The sequence below is a fragment of the Dendropsophus ebraccatus genome, chromosome 8 (assembly GCF_027789765.1).
Source record: "Dendropsophus ebraccatus isolate aDenEbr1 chromosome 8, aDenEbr1.pat, whole genome shotgun sequence".
Taxonomy (NCBI): domain Eukaryota; kingdom Metazoa; phylum Chordata; class Amphibia; order Anura; family Hylidae; genus Dendropsophus; species Dendropsophus ebraccatus.
In genome coordinates, this window is record NC_091461.1 from 24,615,602 (window position 1) to 24,638,521 (window position 22,920).

The 22,920-nt window shown below is 43.3% G+C and overlaps 1 protein-coding gene across 1 annotated transcript in view; it reads left to right on the forward strand.

Annotated features, from left to right (window-relative positions):
- The window catches only part of DOCK1 (dedicator of cytokinesis 1), a 302,766-nt gene that overhangs the window by 266,303 nt on the left and 13,543 nt on the right, over nt 1-22,920 (forward strand). The window contains exons 41-47 of the mRNA XM_069980039.1: nt 2,157-2,298; nt 4,873-4,954; nt 8,787-8,871; nt 11,385-11,471; nt 12,646-12,822; nt 13,970-14,053; nt 18,371-18,508. Coding sequence (XP_069836140.1) covers nt 2,157-2,298; nt 4,873-4,954; nt 8,787-8,871; nt 11,385-11,471; nt 12,646-12,822; nt 13,970-14,053; nt 18,371-18,508 — 795 coding nt within the window. The remainder of the gene's footprint in view (nt 1-2,156; nt 2,299-4,872; nt 4,955-8,786; nt 8,872-11,384; nt 11,472-12,645; nt 12,823-13,969; nt 14,054-18,370; nt 18,509-22,920) is intronic.

The window sequence follows — 22,920 nt, forward strand, 5'->3', positions numbered from 1 at the left end:
TATATCGATCTATCTTTGGCTTTAAAATTAACCCATGTATCAAATCTTCTCCAGTTGCTAATTTTTCAGTAGGGCCTGGAGTGCAGAGGTGTACCTTTTATTGGCTATGGACAACCTGAAAGGGGTTTTCCCTTAGAAAGCTATCATCCCCCTCTTCCTTTGCAATCTTAAAGTGTCACTGTCGTTTAACCCCTTAAAGTCACAGCCAATTTTCGTTTTTGCGCTTTTGCTTTTTCCATTTTATGTTTAAAAGTCCATAGCGCTTGCATTTTTTTCACCTAGAGACTTATATGAGCGCTTATTTTTTGTGAAACCAATTGTACTTTGTAATGACAGGCATTATTTTTCCATAAAATATGCTGCGAAACCGGAAAAAAATAATTTGCGCTGTCAAATTGAAAAAAAAAAAAAGGAATTTGTTTTCGGGGAGTTTTGCATTTACGCCGTTCACCCTATGGTAAAACTGACTTGTTATATATGTTCCTCACGTCGTTACGATTACAACAATATAGAACATGTATAACTTTTATTATATCTGAAGGCTTTTAAAAAATTCAAACCATTGTTAAGAAATATATGTTCCTTAAAATCGCTCTATTCCCAGGCTTATAGCGCTTTTATCCTTTGGTCTATGGGGCTGTGTGAGGTGTCATTTTTTGCGCCATGATGTGATCTTTCTATCGGTACCTTGATTGCGCATATGTGACTTTTTGATCGCTTTTTATTACATTTTTTCTGGATTTGATGCAACCAAAAATGCGCAATTTTGCACTTTGGATTTTTTTTGCGCTTACACCGTTTACCGTGCGAGATCAGGAATGTGATAATTTAATAGTTTGGGGAATTACGTACGCGGCGATACCAAATATGTTTGTTTATTTGTTTATTTATTAATTTATATTTATAAAATGGGAAAAGGGGGGTGATTTGGACTTTTATTAGGGGGAGGGGATTTTTTATTAATAAAAACACTTTTTTACTTTTTTTTTTTACACGAACTAGAAGTCCTCCTGGGGGACTTGTATATACACAGCACTGATCTCTCATAGAGATCAATGTTGTGTATATACACAGCAAAGATCGATTACATCGGTCATAGATTGCTTTGGCCTGCTGCAGGCCACAGCAATCTATTGCCGAGCCGGGATCAGCGTAATTGTGACGCTGAGGCTCGCCATGGGCAGAAGAACGGATCTCCCCCCCGCGATCGCATCGCGGGGGGAGATCCGTCCCACTAGACACCAGGGACATAAAGTATAAAGCACTTCAGTGCAGCTGTCAGGTTTGACAGCTGCATTGAAGTGCTTAATTAGCCAGTGCGGCAACGGGACCCGCGCCGGCTAGGAGAGGCGCTCCCTGGCTGCAGATCACAGGTACGTCATGGGTCGCTAAGGGGTTAAATTTATTTTGCAGAAATCAATAGTACAGGCGATTTTAAGAAACTTTGTATTTGGGTTTATTAGCCGAAAAATGCATTGTTATCATGAAAAAGCAGTATGAAGCTCTCCCCCCTGTCTTTATGGTCCTCTTATGGAGAGGGGAGGGGTGGAGGGAGATGAGGCACCAAAACAGGACAACAAAGAGTTAATTTACAGCTACATCACCGGGCTATCTCCTCTAAAGTCAGCACTGACCTCTGAATACCGGCTTTCACACAGGTCCCGCTGTGTAATCCTTTGTTCTCTGCTGGCAACTAATGTCCCTTCACAGGGCCCGACTGATGTAAAAGAGTCGAGATTTCCTGATAATGAGCAGTGAATGAGAGGGAGGGGGGGACCTGGGGAAAGTCTTTTTGAATGCAGATAATGGCATTTTTGCCTAATAAACCCAATTACAATGTTTCTTAAAATCGCCTGTACTATTGTTTTCTGCTAAAAAAGAAAAAAAATATATAACAATGACACTTTAAGAATGGGGACCCGAGTCTGCCATTAGAATGGAGTGGAGTGTGCGGCCACTTCATTTACTCTGTAAGAGCAACAGAAACAGCTATACTCCACTGTTTCCACGTCTCTGGTGGAGAGTGGTCGGACCCCATATGCCAGTTATCACCTATTTCGTGGATAGGCCCATCAATGTTATATCAGTCTTTCTATACGTTCCTACACTCTGGATCTGCAATACATTTTAAATATGCATTGTTCTGTATTTTCCAGAATAAAGTCTTCATCTACAGGGGTAAGGAATACGAGCGGCGTGAAGACTTTGAGGCTCGACTTTTAACTCAGTTCCCCAACGCAGAGAAGATGAAGACGACATCACCACCAGGCGATGACATAAAGAATTCTTCTGGACAATGTATCCTTAAAGGTTCCGACAGGATAGAGCAAGAATGGGATTCACATTCAATACATGGAACCTAGTCTTTGTCATGATAAGAAAATATAAATATCGGTCCTTTTAGCTCTGTGGACAAAGGCCTGGAATAACTTTTAAGCCGTGTTCTTTATTGTGTCCACCACCATGTGTGACACTTTGCAGTATAGACAAAAGTTACATGGCTTAGAAGTAATTTTGTCTTTGCTGCGAACATGATTGATACTTGTTTAATATTCTGGATTGGCACTCACGGTGGTCCCTTGCATGGCGTGTGGACTCCAGTGCCAACTTTTCTCTAACTTTATGGGGAGGGACAGGGCATGTTTCTTCCATGATGTGGAGATGAACTAGACAAGTTTACTAAGACATGGTCTTCCTATAAGGGGAGGTTGGGGGGGGGGGGGGGGGGGGGGGGGGGGCCCTGAGCCATGTTTTCTTAAAATCTGTGTTCTTAAGTTCAGTGTTCATTTCTTCCTTTGATATAGAGGGGCCCAGAACAGGTTGTTTTCTTGATGTGGAATAGAGGAGAGGGAAAATCTCTTGTATAGTGGACTAGACTAAAGTTCCCCGTACACGCTTAATAACAGTTTAGCCGTCAGTTATCTCTCTTGTTCACCGTCCATCCTCACGATACACAGGAACGCCCAGCAAGGCTAGGCCCCAGTGAGAGAACTCCGACTGTGGCTTATCTCTCACTGAACAAAGGGGTCAGGCAGTGATTTTTCGACTTCATCCATCGGTGCTTGTTAGGGAGAGCCTCATATACCTTGGGTACGTCCGACTATAGTCTAAAGTTTATAGGGACCTTTAGGTACTCTCTTTCTTGGGTAGATGGGTTGCTGCATGGAAAACATCATCCTAGGAGATCAGCCTTGTCACCCTTCCTTCCTCTCACTGTCCTGTGACTGGCTGTGAGACAACTTGCTGCAGCAGGAGCCTCCCTCTCTGCTCTGTCTGCATCTCCCCTCTTCACACACAAAAAAAAACTGATCGGCAGGAGATTAACCCATGTCCAGGATACCCAGAACATGCAGAAAGTCCCATAGACTGAGAAACTGAGGGGGAACAGTTATCTCTGTTTAGTGCTGAATTCCATTTCTAGGTGTAAGGGTCCGAATCCACGGGCTGATGGGGACCCGATCAATAATGTGAATGAGCGCCGATCTGCTAGATCGGCGCTCGTTTACTGGGCCCTATTCCATGGCCCGATAATCGTTTAGAGAGAGCTGCAGGGACATCGTTGCCCTTGTTTAAACACCATACATTACCTACACATGTTGAGGGTCTTCTCCTACGCTCCTACTTCCTCCCGATCCCGCGCGGCAGCAGCAGCTTCAGTGCAGCCTGTCTTAGCAGACAGACCGCTTAGCCAATCACTGGCCCTGACCACCGCGACCAGTGATTAGCTGAGCGGTCTGTCAGCTCAGACAGGCCGCACCGAAGCTGCTGCTGCGCGCGGGACCGGAGGAAGAAGGAGCGCAAAAGAGAAGACCTTCAACATGTGTAGGTAATGTATGGTGTTTAAACAAGGGCTGTAAGGACATCGGTAACTATGTCCCTGCAGCCCTTGCTTAACGATTATCGGGCCATGTTGCATGTCTTCTCCTGCTCTGCTCCTTCCTCCGGTCCCGCGTGCACCAGCAGCTTCAGTGCGGCCTGTCTGAGCTGACAGACCACTCACAGCCAATCACTGGTCGTGGTGGTCCTGGCCAGTGATTGGCTGAGCGGTCTGTCAGTTAAGACAGGCTGCACCGAAGCTGCTGCTGCGCGCTGGACCCGGAGGAAAAAGGAGCGCAGGAGAAGACCCTCAACATGTGTAGGTAATGTATGGTGTTTGTGAGATTCCATGCAGTGATGCGCAGTGGGTGCCCGATGGTTTTAGGTTTAAACCTTGGTAAACGACCAGCCGATGACACAGTCATCAGCTGATAGTTGTCTCTATTCCATGGTGCGATAATTTGCCGATTCGGCCAATTTTCGCTCTGTGGAATAGGCCCCTAAGGTTCCTTTAATAACCAGTACAGAGCAGAAAATCCCTTCCTTCTACCTCTTATAAAAATAACTAGATAAAGTGATGTTCTATAAACCTAACAACATCTCAAAATTTCTGATAAGTTTTGTAAAGGCAAGAGCTGTGTCTGGGTCGTCGTCCAGCAGGACCACATAATAACCAGAAGTCAGTGCCAACTTTTAGCAGTATAAATACTTCAGCCCTCATTCCTCCAGCAGCACATGCAGTGTGCGCTCACAGGGCTCTCTACAGGCATTTGTCAAATGGAAGATAGAAAATACAAGTAAATAAGGCAATGTCTTTTCCTGGTGCCCTGGGGCACTGCTCACACCCCAGGCCGCAGACGGAAATATAAAAGAGCTGCCATTTGGGCAATGCGTCATGCAGATTAGTGGAGTAATGAACAGTGGTGAAGCTGGTGTGAAGGCTCCGCTTCTATAAAATAACATTTTTAATGAGATCTTTATTATATATTTATTTCACTGCTTTTTACACTTATGGAATTGAATTAACACTTTTAGTTCTTTAATTTTTACAACCAGATATTCAGTGTTTTACAGTGAAACCATTGCTTGAGCTGCCACCAAAGTTTAAGAATAAGCCTGTGTCGGAGCAGATTTTAAGGTATGTACAAGCTGATTGGAAATTCTTTACTTAATGAAGCCAATAATGTATGATCAGTGAGAGAGCAATTCCTGGAACCCCCATTGATCAGCAGAATAAAACGGTCATGGTGCTGACTGGTTCATTGATGATCCAGGTACAGTGACATACGTATTGTGTGGCCGTGCCTGGTACTGCAGCCATGCCCCTTTTATTTCAGCAGGCTAAGCTGTAGTATGAGCTAGAGCCATACCCCATTCATTCTGTTGATCTAGGGGGCTAGACAGTATGAAATCCTGGAAAACCCTAGCTGCAATCCTAGACTGTGCTGCAATCCTAGACTCCACCTATGTACTGCTGTGGCGCTGTTTGAGGAAGAAAGCAGCCATATTTTCATATTTTGTTTAGTGTTTATTTATTTTATATAATTCCTAGACAACTCCTTTAATATTTTATTAAGCAATTTCTCTGTTATATCGGTCTAGCTGGTAGTGGATTTCTAAACATGTCTATAGCTAATGCAGCTATTACACTATTCCAAGGGGTTCTCCATAGATCCTGAAAATCATTCTTCTTTGCATTGTTATAAAGGGGAACTTTGTGGAGCAGTTTTTATGCTGTTTCACTCCAGTTGTTGCAATACACCCCCACCATACCTCTGCTAGGAGATGTACATTCGCAACAGCTGCCATTGGTCGTTTAGGCTATTCAGAAACATTTTGCTATACTCCCCTGGGACCTATGTAGTAACATTCCAAAAACATACCTATGTATTATTATTATTATGACATATTATTTTTTGAGAGCCCATGATTTCAGGCACTGTATTCAGGCCAACCTCCTCCAGAATGATTGACAGCCAGAGGAGGCAGTGCCTGAAGACAGCGGCTGGATAGGAGAGCCCGGGAAGAGGATGCTAGATTACAAGCAACTGCTATGTTATGTGTTTCACAAATTGACAGTACAGACATAGGTTTATCTGTGCTGTCAGTTTTAACGGCTGCATGAATGATACATGGATTGTTCATGCAGCCCAGCCACTATATCTGTTTCCCTGTAAAGTCACCGCAAACCAGGGCTGATCTCGCTAATCGGCCTGTGGGTGAGAAATTGCTGCAGGTAAAAGGACCCTAAATGACAGACTATAACAAAGAGAGAATTTATGCATAGGAGCTTACAATCTACAAGGTGAGCGGAGATCATCCTATAGGTTAATTGTCATACTATGAAAATAAAGTATTCGGGGCGAGGGATAATATGAGTGATCCTGATCTCTTTACAGTGTTACATGCTTAATATGCACATGGAACTAAACTTTGGATGATGGGTTACAATCTATAGGTCATGCGTATGTATGAGTATATATAAAATCTGTAGGAATTTGTGAAAAATGACAATGCAGAAATGTCCTCTGAGTGAGGCGTCTCTGTGGGTTAAGCTTGTGTTTTGCTCATCATCTAGTAAGCTGAATTACTCATTTTTGTGATCATACAGTAATCCCCAATGGGGTTGGAAATAGTGGAGCAGATGCAGGAGGAGTATTACGTAAGTGTAAAGCAGGCCTGGCTCCCCCGTGCCACCCTGTATGTGAGGATTGTGCACACGTAGGAGGAGGATGAAATCTCTGCCTAGCTGAGTAACCCTGCAGGCCAGAACACTGAGCCTCTACCATACACTGTTCCCTTTCCTATCACAGAGGATGGAAGGGACAGCAAAGTGTTAATAGAGAACCTGAAAGTCCCATCTACATGTTCTAAACAGGAGAAACGTACAGGGACAGATCGGTTATATGACACTGAATGAAGAGGATCCCTGTATTCTCCCTACTTGTATATTTATCTGTTTTTGTGCCCTCCCTGTATATGCCTCTTTTATTGTTACTGTTGGATTACATGAAACAATTGATCTGTTTTTTTTGGCCGCTAACAATGTCCATGCAGCCCTTGCAAAAACATTGTCGGCCCATGAAGTAGGTCCATGACAGTCATAGTGATCATATTGGACTTGTGACTGAAAAGGCCCTTTTACACTGGTCGATTATCGGCAAGGAGCTTTACTAGAAACGTGCATTTGGGGGATAATCAGCCCCTGTAAAGTGTCAGTGATCAGCCAAGAAGCGGGAAAATGTCTGCTCGATTATTTGTGCAATGGAAACGAGTGTCGATCTCACTGATTGGTGCTTCCTTGCGTCCTTGCATGGCCGTGTAAAGGATCCTAATACACTTACATGAGACCCAAGGCAGATTTGTCGGCAGTCCTGGACAGATAGGGCTTTATATTGCCAACAATGAAGCCACTTTTTTTGTGAATACTCTAAGGACCCTATTACACGGGACTATTATCTTGCAAAAAAATCGTTATCGTTCAAATTTAAACAATAATCGTTCTGTGTAATTGCGGGCAATGATCGAAAAATCGTTTGTGTTGTCGATCGTTGATTTAGATCTGAACCTTAAATCATTGTTAATCGGTATAATTGGTGAACGATTTCAGGTTAACCATAAACAATCTCATTTACAATCGTTTATCATTAGTCGTTAATCGGTAAAAATCTCTCTGTGTAATAGGACCCTAATGCCAATATTCCAATGACAGAGCCACAAATGCTTTATACGTAATACAAAGTTCACTCAATAGCTTTACATACTGAAGCCACAAGGGAAGCCCCTTCCCCCCCCCCCCCCCCCCCCCATGAGACTGCGAGCGTGGTTCTGTTCTGGTTGCGGGCAGAGATTAGGGAGTTATTGAATTATCTGAAGATAAGGGAGGATTCTGCAGCAGCCTCATGATACACATGGCTGCCCGAGGCTAAGTAATAGCCTGAGATAGCCCCATAGATGCGTCTCCGCTGGGACTCCGCACAAAGCCTTGTTTTCTTCACCAATCATTAGAAAGTGCTGAGCATAAAGACAGAATTAAAACTCTACTAAATGACTATTTGCACATCATCTGCTCTCAGCCGTGTATGGGGAGATAGGTACAGTCTGCTATGACACATTTCAATTTGTTAAGTTCATGAAAGCAAGGAAATTCAATATTGTAATGTATAATAGAATAATGGCTTTATAATTACTGGTAGGCACTCCGACATGTAAAATCTCTCTCGTCCTACTTAACCATAACCTTTCCTAACAAGATGTACAGTCTGGTGGTGTATTCATGCAGATATTTGGATGGCAGTCTTGTAATATAGAAAGTCTGATTTATATAGCACTGGTTTTATGCACAGGTGTGTGGTATAATGTGGAATTTCACAATTTTGTCTTCTCTTTTGATATGTCTTTATGACCTATCCGAAGCTTTTAGTTCTTATAACAGTGGCTATTCATCTTACAAGTTTGGGGTGTGCCCACCCGTCTTGTGACATAGGATATCAGGGGAAAGAAGTGTCAATCATGTTGAATTTTAATTCCAAATCTTTTTGCTTTAAACGGTCACTGTCATTATAACTTTAATAATTAAATCAACAGTAGATGTGATATAAAGAAAGTTTGCAATATACATTCATTATTTTTGTTGTTGTTATGCTGTAACACAAAGCTGTACTTACCAGAAATCCAGGTCCAGTCTCCTGAAGGCAGATTTTCTGACTTGTGCTGGTTGTAAAAAACAGTGCGCATCTCCGCCTGTCCCATAGACACCATTCTATGGCCGGGCGGATTCCGCCTTCCGCAGAAAAAACTGACATGTTAATTGTTTTAGTAGGCGGTGGAAGGTGCGCCGCCGTGAGCTGGTACGAGCAACGGAATCTGCCGGAACTTATCAGTGCGGATTCCTTACTGTGAACCCACCCTTATACTGTCTTCTTGTATTCTTTGCGATGTGCTGATTATATTTCTATGATTTTCTGCAGTTTCTACAGAGTGAACGAAGTGGTTCGGTTCCAGTACTCTCGGCCTATCAGAAAAGGAGAAAAAGATCCTGACAATGAATTTGCTGTAAGTACACGAGGATTTAGCTGCTGCGAATTCCCCAAAGACATTAATGATCAAGAAATGTAATTATTATACACACTGCCCGTCGAGAAAAGACGACAGCTCAGTGGCCAATTGCTAGAGATCAATAGATCATAATCGAAGTGAAAACAGCTTGTGTGCTATAAATACTGTCATTGCCGCTTTACAGATAGGGAGCCTGTCATTACTGAGGGGATGCGGGACGAGCAGGCGCTCACAGTCACTCTCTGAGTTTCCTTTCTTCCTACAAAAATAAAGAAATCCTTGTCACATTATGTAACTTGATGGATAGAGCGGTCGACTACATTTTTGTGTACCTTAAAAATACGGATCCGTTTTGATCCCCTTTTTTTTACAATGGAATTCAATGAAAAAAAATGATCAAAACGGATGCACACACACCCATCCGTTTTTTCCATCCATTTTTTTTTTTCCAAAAACGGATGAAAAAAACGTAGTGTGAATCCAGCCTTAGCTTTCAGACCACTCCCATTCTTTAAAGGGGTGTTCCCATCCTATAAAGCAACAAGATATGTTAAGGATCTGGGGCCCCCACAATCATCAGAATGATGGGGACACAGCGCTGGTCACCTGGAGAATACTTGAACTGCTGCGGCCATTTTAATTTTGCACCTGACACCAGCAGGAAGAAAGTAAAGTGCTGCAGTAATTCAAGTCTCCTCGGACTTTGTCACATATTAAATGCAAGAGAATAAAACTAACAAACAGCAAGTTATAATAATTCACAATAATCTAAATTAGAAAAAGGAATTAATTACTTAGGTGCGTATCACAAGTGGATCAAGGGAGTCGAGCAGCTGCAGCCCGGTCATTGTCTCTACAAGCCTATCCGCTTACATTATATTTTCCTCTGCAGCCTACATCAGCAGGGAGGAAGTAAAGGGCTGCAGTAAATCAAGTCATCTCATACTTTTCCACATATTGAAATAAATGCAAGAGAAAAAACAAAGTTGATCGATTCCTAATCTAAATTGAATTCCAAATTCTAAATTTGAAAATGATATTCAGTTACCTAGGAGCATATTATCCGTAGGTCAGCAGGAGTAAGCAGCTGCAGCCCAGTCACTGTCTCTACATTGCTGGTTTTACGCAGAGCAGGTTTTTTGGAACACTGACACAGCAGTTTTTGTGCCAAAACCAGAAGTGGATCCAACAGGAAAGAGATGTAAAAGTCCTCTCTTTATATTTTCCATCCCATTTGAATCCACGTTTTGACACAAAAACTGCAATAAAAAAAAACAGAAGGTGCAACAGCAACCCACAGGGGCAAGGGCTTACTGTATAAACTCCTCCCAGTGTACACACGATAAACACCTGCTCTGTAGATATTAAAAAGTGAGGATCTTAGCAAACTACTTGATCAAACAGAGTGTACCATGTCGCCAAGTTAAGGTGTCCTCAGAGACATGGTCCCTTCTCTAGCATTTTGACACTAGCAATGGCCTCTCCTGGGCTGAATAAGCCTACAACTGGGCAGATAGGAGCCAGATGATCTCTTTTATAGCACCCTTGAGACATGGGTGGAGTGCAAGCCAACTGGAGGTAGCCACGCCCCCAGATTCAACAAAAAAAAGGAAAAAATTGGCAGCACATCTATGACTCTGTTCACACTGCAGGTTGCATGCTGCTAGTGGTGATGCCCACTGCAAAAACTGCAATGGCAGTGTTCCAAAAAATGCAGTGTGTGAAACAAGTTCAAGCCGGTCAACTAACATTATACTTGCCCCTCCCTCTTGTTTTTTCTGGAGTTGACACCAGCAGGGAGGAAGTACAGGTAGAGGCAAAGTAGGACACTTGTATTACCGCAGCCCTTTACTTTCTCCCTACTGATGTTAACTGCGGGGGTAATAGGGAGAGAAAGGGTCCTATTACACGGAGCGATTTTCATCGACGAACAATAAAAGATCGCAAACGTGATTGTTTATCGTTAACCTAAAATCGTTCACCATATTACACAGAACGATGCTCATTTGTTACGATCGTTACTACGATCATTTACTCCATCTGATCCCAGCAAAACAATGAACAATGTGCAATTACACTGAACAATTAGTGAAAAAATGCGGAACTTGAGCGAACGAATGTGGAATTACAGCGAACGATTAACGATAATTTTAGGTAAAGATCTAAATCAACAATCAACGACACACAAACGATTTTTTTATTGTTGCTGGCAATTACACAGAAAGGTTATAGTTTAAATTCAAACAATATAACAATTTTTCACACAATAGTCCCATGTAATAGAGCCCAACATATAATGTGACAGGCTTGTAGAGACAGTGACCGGGCTTCAGCTCCAATCTATTTGTAACATGACAGACAAAGGTAACAACCTCCTGTTAGTGAAGCTGTGTAGATGCTGCCATGACTTATAGACAACTCCCGAGAGTCCTGCTGCTTCATGCATTGAACAATAGCCTCACTATGTTGTTTGTGCTGATCTAGTCTCTGTATTTTCACACTCACTTTAGAATATGTGGATCGAGAGGACTACCTTTTCAATAGCCTACAAGCTTCCTGGGATACTGAGATGGTTTGAAGTGAGATCTGCGAATATGGTAAGAGTTGTGCCACATGAGATATTTAGCTCTACTGTATCTATTATAGTATATGTCATTACAATATAACACCACTAATTGTCTGTCCCTGCTGTGAGCTGCAGTTTTAGGCCATGTTCACACAACATATCCCGCCCGGAGTGTATGCACATAGTATACGCTCCGGCCAGGATTGCAAGCGGCCGCAGGGAAAACTGACGTCAGTTTTTTGCGGCCGCTATTCAATGAATAGCAGCTGCACAGAGCTGACAGTTCTGGCTCTGGCCGCACTTTCCATTGTGTGCTATGGTGAATCGGGATGCGGGTACCTTCGGGTGCGCCCGCATCCCGATTTACCATAGCACACAATGGAAAGTGCGGCCGGAGCCGGACCTTCTATTGTGTGAACTGTCAGTTCTGTGCAGCTGCTATTCAGTGAATTCAATTCAACTGCAGTACTGGCGGGGATGAACTTCAATGACACCGGCTGTTCTGCGACATGGCCGGGTCACAGAACGGCCAGTGTCTTACGTAGTGGGAACCTGGCCTTAAAGGGACTGTACCACCAGGCCCATGCAGAAGCACTGGAGGCGGGCCGACTCACCCTTAGTGGGAAGAAACCCCAGCCCCTCCATGACGTGACTCCATTAGAATCAATGGAACCCTATCATAGAGGGGCTAGGGTTTCCTCCCACTAAGGGTGGGTCGGCCGCCTCCAGTGCTTCAGCCTGGGCCTGATGGTACAGTCCCTTTAAGGTGCTAGGTTCATATGATGTACTAAGATGCTTTTTCTACACAGCAGGGAAGACTTACTGTTGTGCCAAAAGAAAATTGAGAATAGATATGTCAATATATTGGTGCAAAACTGAGACTAGTCAGTGTAAGGATGCATCCGACTGATCAGTCCCTGTGATGACTCTGAAGCATCATGTAATGAAACACTGTGTTAGGGTCCATTTACACAGAAAGATTATCTGACAGATTATCTGCCAAGGATTTGAAGCCAAACCCAGGAACAGACTATAAACAGAGAACAGGTCATAAAGGAAAGCCTGAGATTTCTCCTCTTTTCAAATCCATTCTTGGCTTTGGTTCAAATCTTTGGCAGATAATCTGTCAGATCTGTGTAAATGGACCCTAAGTCATAAACAGTATTAGAAAATCTGATCCATTGCATTTTTGGTGTAATACACAGGTGGAAATAAGCCCACTGGAAAATGCCATTGAGACAATGCAGCTGACCAATGAGAACATTAACAACTTGGTGCAGCAGCACATGAATGATCCCAATCTGCCCATAAATCCTCTGTCCCTGACGCTCAATGGTATCGTGGATCCTGCCGTAATGGGAGGGTTTGCAAACTATGAAAAGGTAAGAAAAGCATCTGTCATACAGAATTTACAGGATGAACCTCCACAGGTTTTATCAGTGATAGTAAGATGGTTATGTAATGAGGTTTTCAATTCACAATAACTTTTTTTTTTTTTTTAATCAAAATAACATTTTGGAGAAACTCGTTTTTCCCTACATCTTTAAAGGGAACCTCTCACCATGACAAAAGCACACGTTGTAAGCGTACCAAGCTAGCAGAAACACTCGCTGGCTTGTATATCTTCTCGTGGCTGTAAGTTAGCAGTGATAGTAACAGTGACCAGCCATAGCTTTATAAGCTGCAAACACTAAAAATGCCAATATTGTGTAGCCTCCTTTGTGTTCTAATCAAGATATATACTCCACAAGACCTCTGAAGGGTGTCCGGTGCTATCTGGTATCCTTTAAAGCAGCGCTTCTTAAAGAGACTCTGTAGCCACAATCTGCCCCCTTCTAACCACTTGTACCTTCGGATAGCTGCTTTTAATCCAAGATCTGTCCTGGGGTCCGCTTGACAGGTGATGCAGTTATTGTCCTAAAAAAATACTTTTAAACTTGCAGCCCTGTGTTAAATTGGCATGGCCTAGAGTATCTGTGGCCAGGCTGGCACCACCCCTCCGTCCCTCCTCCCAGCCTTCTTCACCATTAGGAATGCCCCTGGGCAGGTTGTTTTCTATTCATTACTTGTCTGAAAACTGCACAGGTGCCTTAATCATCCAACACATGTGCAGTTTTCGTACAGGTGATGAATAGGAAAATACCTACATGGGGCATTCCTAATGATGAGGAGGGACGGATGGCTGGTGCAAGTCTTATGCACAGACACTCTAGGCCATGCCAGTTTGACACAGGGCTGCAAATTTTAATGTTGTTTTTTAGGACAATAACTGCATCACCTGCCAAGCGGACCCCAGGACAGATCTTGGATTAAAAGCAGCTATCTCACGGTACAAGTGGTTTTGGGGGGGCAGATTGTGGGTACAGAGTCGCTTTAAACTTTTTCTACTGGAGCCTCAACTAACAGATAAAATGATGCCGGTGTTTATATGTGCTATCTTGTAAATTTGTGCTCAGAATTGGAGTTTCCCTTTAAGTTTGTGACCGTAATGAAAGCAGCCGTTTAATCGATGGTGTTTATCTTCACTAGGCTTTCTTTAATGAGAAGTACATGCAAGAACACCCCGAGGACCTGGATAAGATTGAGAAACTCAAGGACCTGATTGCATGGCAGGTAAAAACTCCCTGTAATTACCTGGTGCAGGGGCAGGCACCCCAGAGACAGCCCGCCCTTGGACTGACAGGCATGTAGCTGTACATCAGCCTGGCATATAGCTCTGCATGGTATTTATCAGCTCCTCCGCACATGATCTGACATTGTCAGCTGATCATTTCATATGCACAGGGAATCTTAGCCCCTAAGACCTTCTGCTCGTCGCTGAAGGGTAAAGGAGCCTCATTGTGTGTCTCACACAGTCCACCTTAAGGTTAAAGGTCATTTCAATAGAAGCCATTCATTATACCAAATTAAATGTAATAGATCACCGCCCAACCCGGTGAGTGAAATCCTGGTTCTTTATTAGGACACTGCTCCAGCTGAAATAGCATTGTGCAAGAAAATCAGGGATCAATAGCGGGTGACCACATGCGGATGGATTTAAAGATGCACCATGCATCTTCCCAAAACACTTTCTTACATGTTTTCCGGCCTGTGGCTATCCAGCTGGTGTGAAACTACAACTCCCCTCATGGTCTGACTTAAAAAGGACGTGAAGGGCATGATAGGAGTTGTTGGTCTACATGCAGAGTTAAGTATGTGTTTAGAATTCTTCTGTCTTCAGAGCTGAAATCTCCCAGCATGCTTGTTTGGTTCAGCGCCCCTTTTACCGAGTATCAGCCAGGAGCAGCGCTAGAACTGCTCATTCAGCTTTTAATCGGCCCATATAAAAGATAAGCGGGTAAATACCCGTTTGTTGCCTGATTGCATCTTTTGTACAGCAGCAAAATTTATCGTTATCTGGCACGTACTGTATCTCCCTGTGTAAACAGGAGATGTGCAGCCAATAACAATGTATGTAAATGGCCATACAAACAATACAGTGATTGTTCATGCAGCCTGGCCTCAGAATTGATTGTGCTTTGTAAAGGCATTGCAGACGAGCACCAATCTTGCTGTAAGACGACCCTTAGTTAGGCTGGATTCACACTACATTTTTGCAGTCTATTTTTTCCATCCGTTTTTTGCAACAACAAAAAAAACGGATAAAAAACAGATGGAAATAATGGATGCATGTGTGTGCATCCGTTTTGATCCGTTTTTCCAATTAATTCCATTATAAAAAAAAAAATCTAAACAGATCCGTTTTTTTTTAATGCGCACAAAAACATAGTCAACCTTATTTTTGTGGCCGTTAAAAAAACTGGGCTGTTTTGATCCGTTTTTTTTTTTTTTTTAATTATTATTATAATGGAAGTCAATGGAAAAACGGATCAAAACAGATGCACACACATGCATCCGGTTTTCATCCGTTTTTTGCAAAAAAAACGGATTGCAAAAACGTAGTGTTAACTCAGCCTTAGTGATTTAATGTAGGAAAAGACCAACTGTCCTTCTGTAATATAGGAAGTCAGCTAAGCTTTAGGGTGCATGGTTAATATCAAACCTGATGACCGTTTCGTTATCAAGGATTAGAAAAACACGCTTGCTTTCTTCCAAGGACAGCGCCACACTAGTCCACAGCTCCATTCATCTCAATAGGACTTGGCTGCAATACTGCACCTAAACTGAGCACAAAGCCTTTGGCTTTGGCTGTCCAGGCATGATGAGAATTGTAGTTTTGCAACAGCTGGAGGGCCGAAGGTTCCCTATTACAGATGAGCGAACTGGGTTCGGGTTCGAGTCCATCCGAACCCTAACGATCGGCATTTGATTAGCGGTGGCTGCTGAACTTGGATAAAGCCCTAAGGCTATGTGGAAAACATGGATATAGTCATTGGCTGTATCCATGTTTTCCAGACAACCTAAGAGCTTTATCCAAGTTCAGCAGCCCCCACTAATCAAATGCCGATCAATCGGGTTCGGATGGACTCGAACCGGAACCCGGTTCGCTCATCTCTATTGCCTATCCCTGTTCTAGACTATAATACAAGATCAGTAAGAGTACCGTATGTATTCACATGTAATTTCTATGCATTTCTATGACTATACCATTCAAATGAACGGGACTTGCATAAAATACCCTCATTCAGATGAATGTCATTGATTTCCAGTCACAGAAATTTCTGCAACCGATCTGACGTACAGGTGTGTACCCCGAGTAAGGCAAAGGTTATCAGCTGCTTATGTAGATTTTATGTTATGTAAAAGTTGCTAGAGGGTGAAATGGAAAGCTAATTTATTGGTCATGTGATTCTTATAACTGGATTTAAGTTCATCAAAATGACAGCCCAACGCAAGTAATCTGACAAATACTGCTGTATGTACGAGTAGATGGAAGGACTGTACGCAGTGTAATACTCGCTCTATTACCTATACACCATAGAAGTATTGTTAGGAGGTTTATGCTGTGTTATATTATGCTGTATTATATTATGCTGTCTTTTGGTTGCTGGAAGGTTTTTGATGTCCACCTTGAATAAGTAAAAATTGATTTTCTGCATTGTGAAAATGATTTCCTGACAGGAGTCAGGAGAAACGTTATCAGACACCTGATATTTGTGTTATTTAATCGATCAGTCTTGCTCGTACTATTTATAATATATGATTGTCTGTCATTCTCGTTGAATTTTAACATAATATCAATATCTGTGTAGAAAGCTTTGAGAAATAGTGAGGTAAGGTACAGGGTTGTTGTTTTTTTTTTTTTTTTTTTTTTTTTTAGACTTTTGAGTAGTAATTCAGCTTAAAGGGTTTATCTGGGAGTAGAAAACATGGCTGTTTTCCCTTAGAAAGAGCACCACCTGTGTGTTCAGTTTAGGGGCAGTATTGCAGCCAAGTCCTATTGAGATGAATGGAGTTGTAATACTTTACAGGACCTGTGGACAGGTATGGCGCTGTCCTTGGAAGAAAGCAAGCGTGTTTTTCTAATCCTTGATAACCCTTTTAGTTTTGTCGATATTTTCATAAATGTGGCCAGAGCATGGGAAATGCTCGCAAAAATATCCACCTTAAAGGGGCTCTCTCACTATAGGAGACCCCTGCTTGTTAGAAGCGGGGATAAGGGGATAAGCTGTAATAAGTAGAGAAATCTGCCAGCAAGTATGCAGTTTCCTTCCAGCACTGCCACAGGGCCAATGAAGATTGTCCATTTAAAGGAGCAGTACTTATTATTTTATTTAAAGGTGTGTGGGGGGGGGAGAGGACCTAATAACCAGTGCTTACTTACCTCTACCCATGCCTGTCATCTGCCATGTGACCAGCCCCAGGCCCCTCACCAAAGACATTTTCCCTCGAGTTGTGATCCCGGCTGCTGGACTGGCTGCTCAGCCAATCAGTGACTGCAGCAGTGTCCCGCCCCTAGTCACAGACTGCTTAAGCAGCCAGTCAATCAACAAGATCATGACGTTGGCTCTGGTTGAGATTCCCAAGCCTCGCAGTGATCCAGTCCTGAAGAGGCACAGGGAGAGGTGAGTTGAGAAAGCTTTTTATGTTCACCCCCCTGCCCCTGTCTTGGCCGGACTTCTCCTTTAATCAGTTGTCTGTCAGGTCTAACAGAAACAGAGACTGTAACTTTTGGTCAAGAGTTAAGTATCGAGAACATTTTCCCCCACCCCCTCCTCTATTAACGCAGAGTCCCCTGAAATGATGGGTTTTCTAAACCATTTAATAACTAGTACCTAAGTTATACAGGTCATACACATGAGAGACGCCAATGCCCTCTCTATATGTGGATACATACATTCCCTCACTAATTGCATTAGCCCATAATAAAACATGACAATATATATATATATATATATATATATATATATATATATATATAGGACAAGCAGACTGCTATGTCGCACGTATCTGCCGTATAGCAATGTGCGTGATCTCCATGTATTACTGTATTAGCGGAGGTAGCTCTAACCTTGATGGCACAATGCATTATACAGAGCTGCAGCAAAGGAGGAACCAATCAAGTCCGCAATTATGTGATATTGAATTAATGGATAATTTTCCGATTTTACCTTCCTGTCTCTAAAAGCCTGTAATCTTTTTAAAACTTATTACTGAGATGTTAGTGTTTTTCTCATAGAATCAAGAAATAATATGTAGCCATGGAGACTGAGGGTAAAAAAAAAAAAAAAAGTTGGCGGTTGACAGCAGAAACGCAAGTTGTCTGGCTTTTCTTGACGGTATTTGCAAAAAAAAAAAAAATTTTAGATATTTTTTCCCCAATAAATCTCATGATTTGCAGTGTTACCAGTGGACACCATGGATTTAAATATCTGCGTTATGTATTTATATAATATTTAGGCATCGTCATTACAAACTGTATACTTTGTTTTTATGCATTCTGTTCCTGCCGTATTCTGACGTAGTGTATAATTTTTCTCATCTGCTTAGGTTCCCTTTTTAGCTGAGGGAGTACGTATTCACGGAGAAAAAGTCACAGAAGCATTGAGGCCCTTCCACGAGAGGATGGAGGCTTGTTTCAAACAACTGAAAGAGAAAATTGAAAAGCAATATGGCGTTAGGACTCTGGTGGGTACATGGCTTTTTTTTTTTTTTTTTTTTTAACTTTAATTGGATGTTGATCCAAGATGTGATTGATATACTGGGGCATTTTCAGTCATTTAGATACAAAGATGTAGCTACCCTTCCTGGACCATATCACAGGAGGAGTACAGGACCTAAAACATAGGGGCAGATGTGCAATTTTATTTTGTACTTTTATGGGCTGCACAAACATTTACAGTTGTTGTGCAAAAATTATCATTAGGAGCAAGTGCCTTGATAAATCTTGCACAATTTATTTGCTTAAAACAGCTTGGCTAAAAAAAACCTATGCTAGGGTAGTAGCGTAGCACTGCTGAGCAATTTTTTTTTGTGCAAAAAAGACTCTCACCTGCTCTTCTGTTCCCACAGAGCATGGGACACCAAGAATGAAGGTAATTCCTACTTTTATCTTCTGCTGTGTATTTGACAAATCTTCATTGTAATCAATATGCAAATTAGGCAGGGAAGGGACTACCACACGGTCGGCCTGCCCCTCATAATGAATATTGAGGTGGCACCCTGCAGTGATGAGCGCCTGATGAATATTCATGAGCGGGGCAGGGCAGATCCAGACACTGACGTCGGACATCCCTTTCCCAGTGCACCACTTTTGATTGATTAAACTGAAGATTTTATGACAATTGCGCTGCAGAATATAACAGCAGGTGAGCGTATTCAGACTGGCAGTTTCTCAGAACTCAGACCCCTACTAGGAGAAGTGCACACTAAGCATGTTCTCTCCCTGCACTGTGCCACTGGATCAAGACGGAACCCCAATGGAAGTCCATGTGACTCTGCCACCACTCGTTTTGATGATCATTTGGGGTCTGGCAGATCAGGAAAGTTGTTTACTTGTGTCTAACAGTGACATGTTCAACAAGTTATACTGTTTCCCTAACACTATGTATCAGTCTCCTCAGCTCCTCCTGCTGTATACCATCACACTTGCAGTTTAGACCACACGTCATGGATTTCAAAGGGAATGTGTCATCAGAAAATGACTTACTGTTTAAATAATGTTTTATGTTAAACGTATTTTTTTAAGAATTATTTGACATTTTTTCAAATTTTTCATTTTTCTGTCTATTTTATAAAATCCTAAAATTTTGCAATTTTCATTCTCTTAATCATAAGAGGAGGCTGCTGTAAAGTGATCTGTACAGAATTGCAGCAACATGTGACACCAGTAGAGAGAGGAGACAATAGCAGCTCCCTGTGGAATGACCTCTTCAAAGGTCACAGAGCGTGCTCAGTAATGTTTAACATTTATCTCAGAAGGACAGAGTCTGGCTATTGTCGTCTATGTCCATGAGGCTTGCTGTAAAGCATGTCTCTAAATTCAGTTAAAAACAACCCAGACAATATGGCAGCCCTTATAACAATGTACAAAAAGTGTTTGGGGGGGGGGGGGGGGAATTTAAGTCAGAAAATAGGAACAGATTAGAATAAAAGAACAATTTTTGTATCTGACTCTAATCAGTAAAAGAAAATGTAGGTGATACAGTCCCTTTAAAGGGGTACTCCGGGCGGGGGTTATTTTTAGGGTATGGCCGGGGAAGGGGTGGAAATAGAGGATGCCAGTCACTTACCTCCCTGGTTTCAGCGTCGGGTCCCGGATCACGCCACCCTGTTCTCCCGTCTGCCGGCCGCTGGACGGGAGAACGGGGCGGCACAATCCGGGACCGGGCGCTGGAACCGGGGAGGTGAGCGGCTGCCTCTATTTCCACCCCATCCCCGGCCATACCCTAAAAATAACCCCCGCCCGGAGTACCCCTTTAAGTCTACGTTTCAGTGTTCAGTATCTTAAAGGAAACCTGTCACCCCCCGTGCCGGGGTGACAGGCTCCCGACCCCCGTTAGAGCCCCCTATACTCACCTAATCCCGCCGGGTTCCGCTTCTGGAGGTGGTCGGGTGACGGAGATCTCAGCCGCTGAAGCCCCGTGCGCGCGCTGAGAGATGAGTTCAACACCCATAGAGAATGACAGGAGAGTCTAGCGCTCCGTCATTCTCTATGGGTGTTGGACTCATCTCTCAGCGCACGCGCCGGGCTGCAGCGGCTGAGATCTCCGTCACCCGACCACCACCAGAAGCGGGACCTGGCGGGATTAGCTGAGTATAGGGGGCTCTAACGGGGGGTCGGGAGCCTGTCACCCCGGCACGGGGGGTGACAGGTTCCCTTTAATGATACCTTGACTTTCAGGTGGGCAGAACCTCAGGTTCATAATCTGGTGGTGGTGTTGACTACACTCCCATAGACTGTCAAGGTGTCAGTTCTCAACAAAGTGTAAACTCGAGGCTCTCAGTGGGGAATAAAAATTAATATTGTTTTACTAATAGTTTCACTACTTCTGTGGAAGTTTGCAAGAACTGTCAAGACAAAATAAATTTCGTGCCTACACGCCGCCTTTGCTTAATCTCCCCCGCTCCATTGTGTCTGTGTTACAGAATCTATCATTTACTGTCCTAAGGACGGCAGCCCATCTGTAGCCTTAGCTGGCTGAATGTGACAGACCATCATAGACTGACAAAGGGGCTCACCGGGTGCATTCATAATGCAGTTTATGTCCAGTAATGGCATATTAACACCGTGCTCTGTAAATTGGTCTCCCCCGGCGTCAGTATTTTTTCCGAAGGTGTTTGTATTTATCATACAGGGCTATATATGCTGAGCATCTGTTGCCAGATATGGTGGCAGCTTTGCCAGGCAGCCTGTTCCAATATTTGGGTTGGTGTCTGCACACACAGATGGGTATTTTAATGAGCAGCTATTTTTTTTTCTTTAACAGTAGAAAATCGAGTCCAGCTGCAGATCCTCGGCGCCCGTACAGGTCCATTAAATACTAATATAACAGCGTGATATCTCACGAGCCTCAATTAAGATTAGTCGCGTTGTCGGTGAACGTCACCTTACCTCCGTCTCCATTTTAAACATTGACAAAGGAGCGGCATTATAGTTACACATGTCCGATGTTATCTTAATAATGTTTTCCTAATCCCTGCTTGGCGAAGGGCCTGCCAGCGATGATGGAGTGCCCCTACTACTGTCTGCTTACAGTGCATCAATTAATCAGCAATGACAGAGGAAAAAAACGTGCAAAGCTCCGCAGCCGACAAGGCTCCATCCTGTGTCGTCACCGCACCTTACACAGAAATCACACTGTAACTTGGTGGTTATTTTTTTATCATTTACATTTTTACAAGGATTAGGTTTTTAGATGTAAATGTGTCAGCAGGTATCTTTCAGCTGTAATTCCCGTTCCAGACTGCTGACACTTCTATCACCTTTATAGGAGGAGGGACGTTGGTTATGTAAAGGAAATATTTAAAGGGAATGTCAGCTGCAATTGATGATCCAAACTGCTGACATTGTTAGATAGCTGTTAGGTCAAGAAAACACATGGTACCTTTCATATATCTGTCTGTGCTTCCATAACTTAGAAAAATGCTTTTATTTTCTGGTACAAAGCATCAAAGGGGTGTTCCCAAGCTGCTTAAAGTGACTGTACCACCAGGCCAAGGCTGAAGCACTGGAGGCGGGCCGACCCACCTTTAGTGGGAGGAAACCCTAGCCCCTCCATGATAGGGCTCCATTGATTCTAAAGGAGTCACGTCATGGAGGGGTGGGGGTTTCTTCCCACTGGGGTGGGTCGGCCCGCCTCCAGTGCTTCTGCCTGGGCCTGGTGGTACAGTCACTTTAATGCTGTAACACCTCCTCTCTCCCCCTCTCTGCTTGATTGACACCTGGAAGCTGAGTTCCCAGCTGCATCAAGCATGGAAGAGGGAGTAAGTAGGTGTTACAGCTTGCAGCACTTTAGAAGCTCAGGAAAGCCTCTTAGACTCTTTGTACAATAGAATAATAGCATTTTTCTACATTATGGAGACACAGATACAGTGGTGCCTTGGATTATGATCATAATTCGTTCCGGGACCATGCTTGTAATCCAAATTCACCCTTAAAGGAGCTATGCAGGAGGACAGTGACAAACTTTTCTATACAGCAGTGTGTATAGCTGAGAGTGAGTGCAGGCACATTATAGCAGCTGAGTGTAAGTGCAGGCAAATTATAGCAGGAATGGAGAGGATGGGAAACACAAGGGCTGACAGAAACCGCAGGGAGCATGGAGGAATGAGCAGGGCAGATGTGGGCACATACATGCAGCACACTCTGTCCGGGGAGAGAGGGGTTACAGCTATAGAGAGATTACCTCCACAGTCCTGTCCCCTGATGCAAGCCCCAGCCTGAAGTGGATCTGCTATGATGTGGAAGGTGAGGGAGACTTCCTGGGTCAGAGTACAGGGCTGTAGACCCCACTATGCAGACTATGCCCCTCCCCCACTCACGCTCCCACCCAGTACAGGGGGCTCTTAAACCAAAGCAATGCTCTTAAACCAAGTCA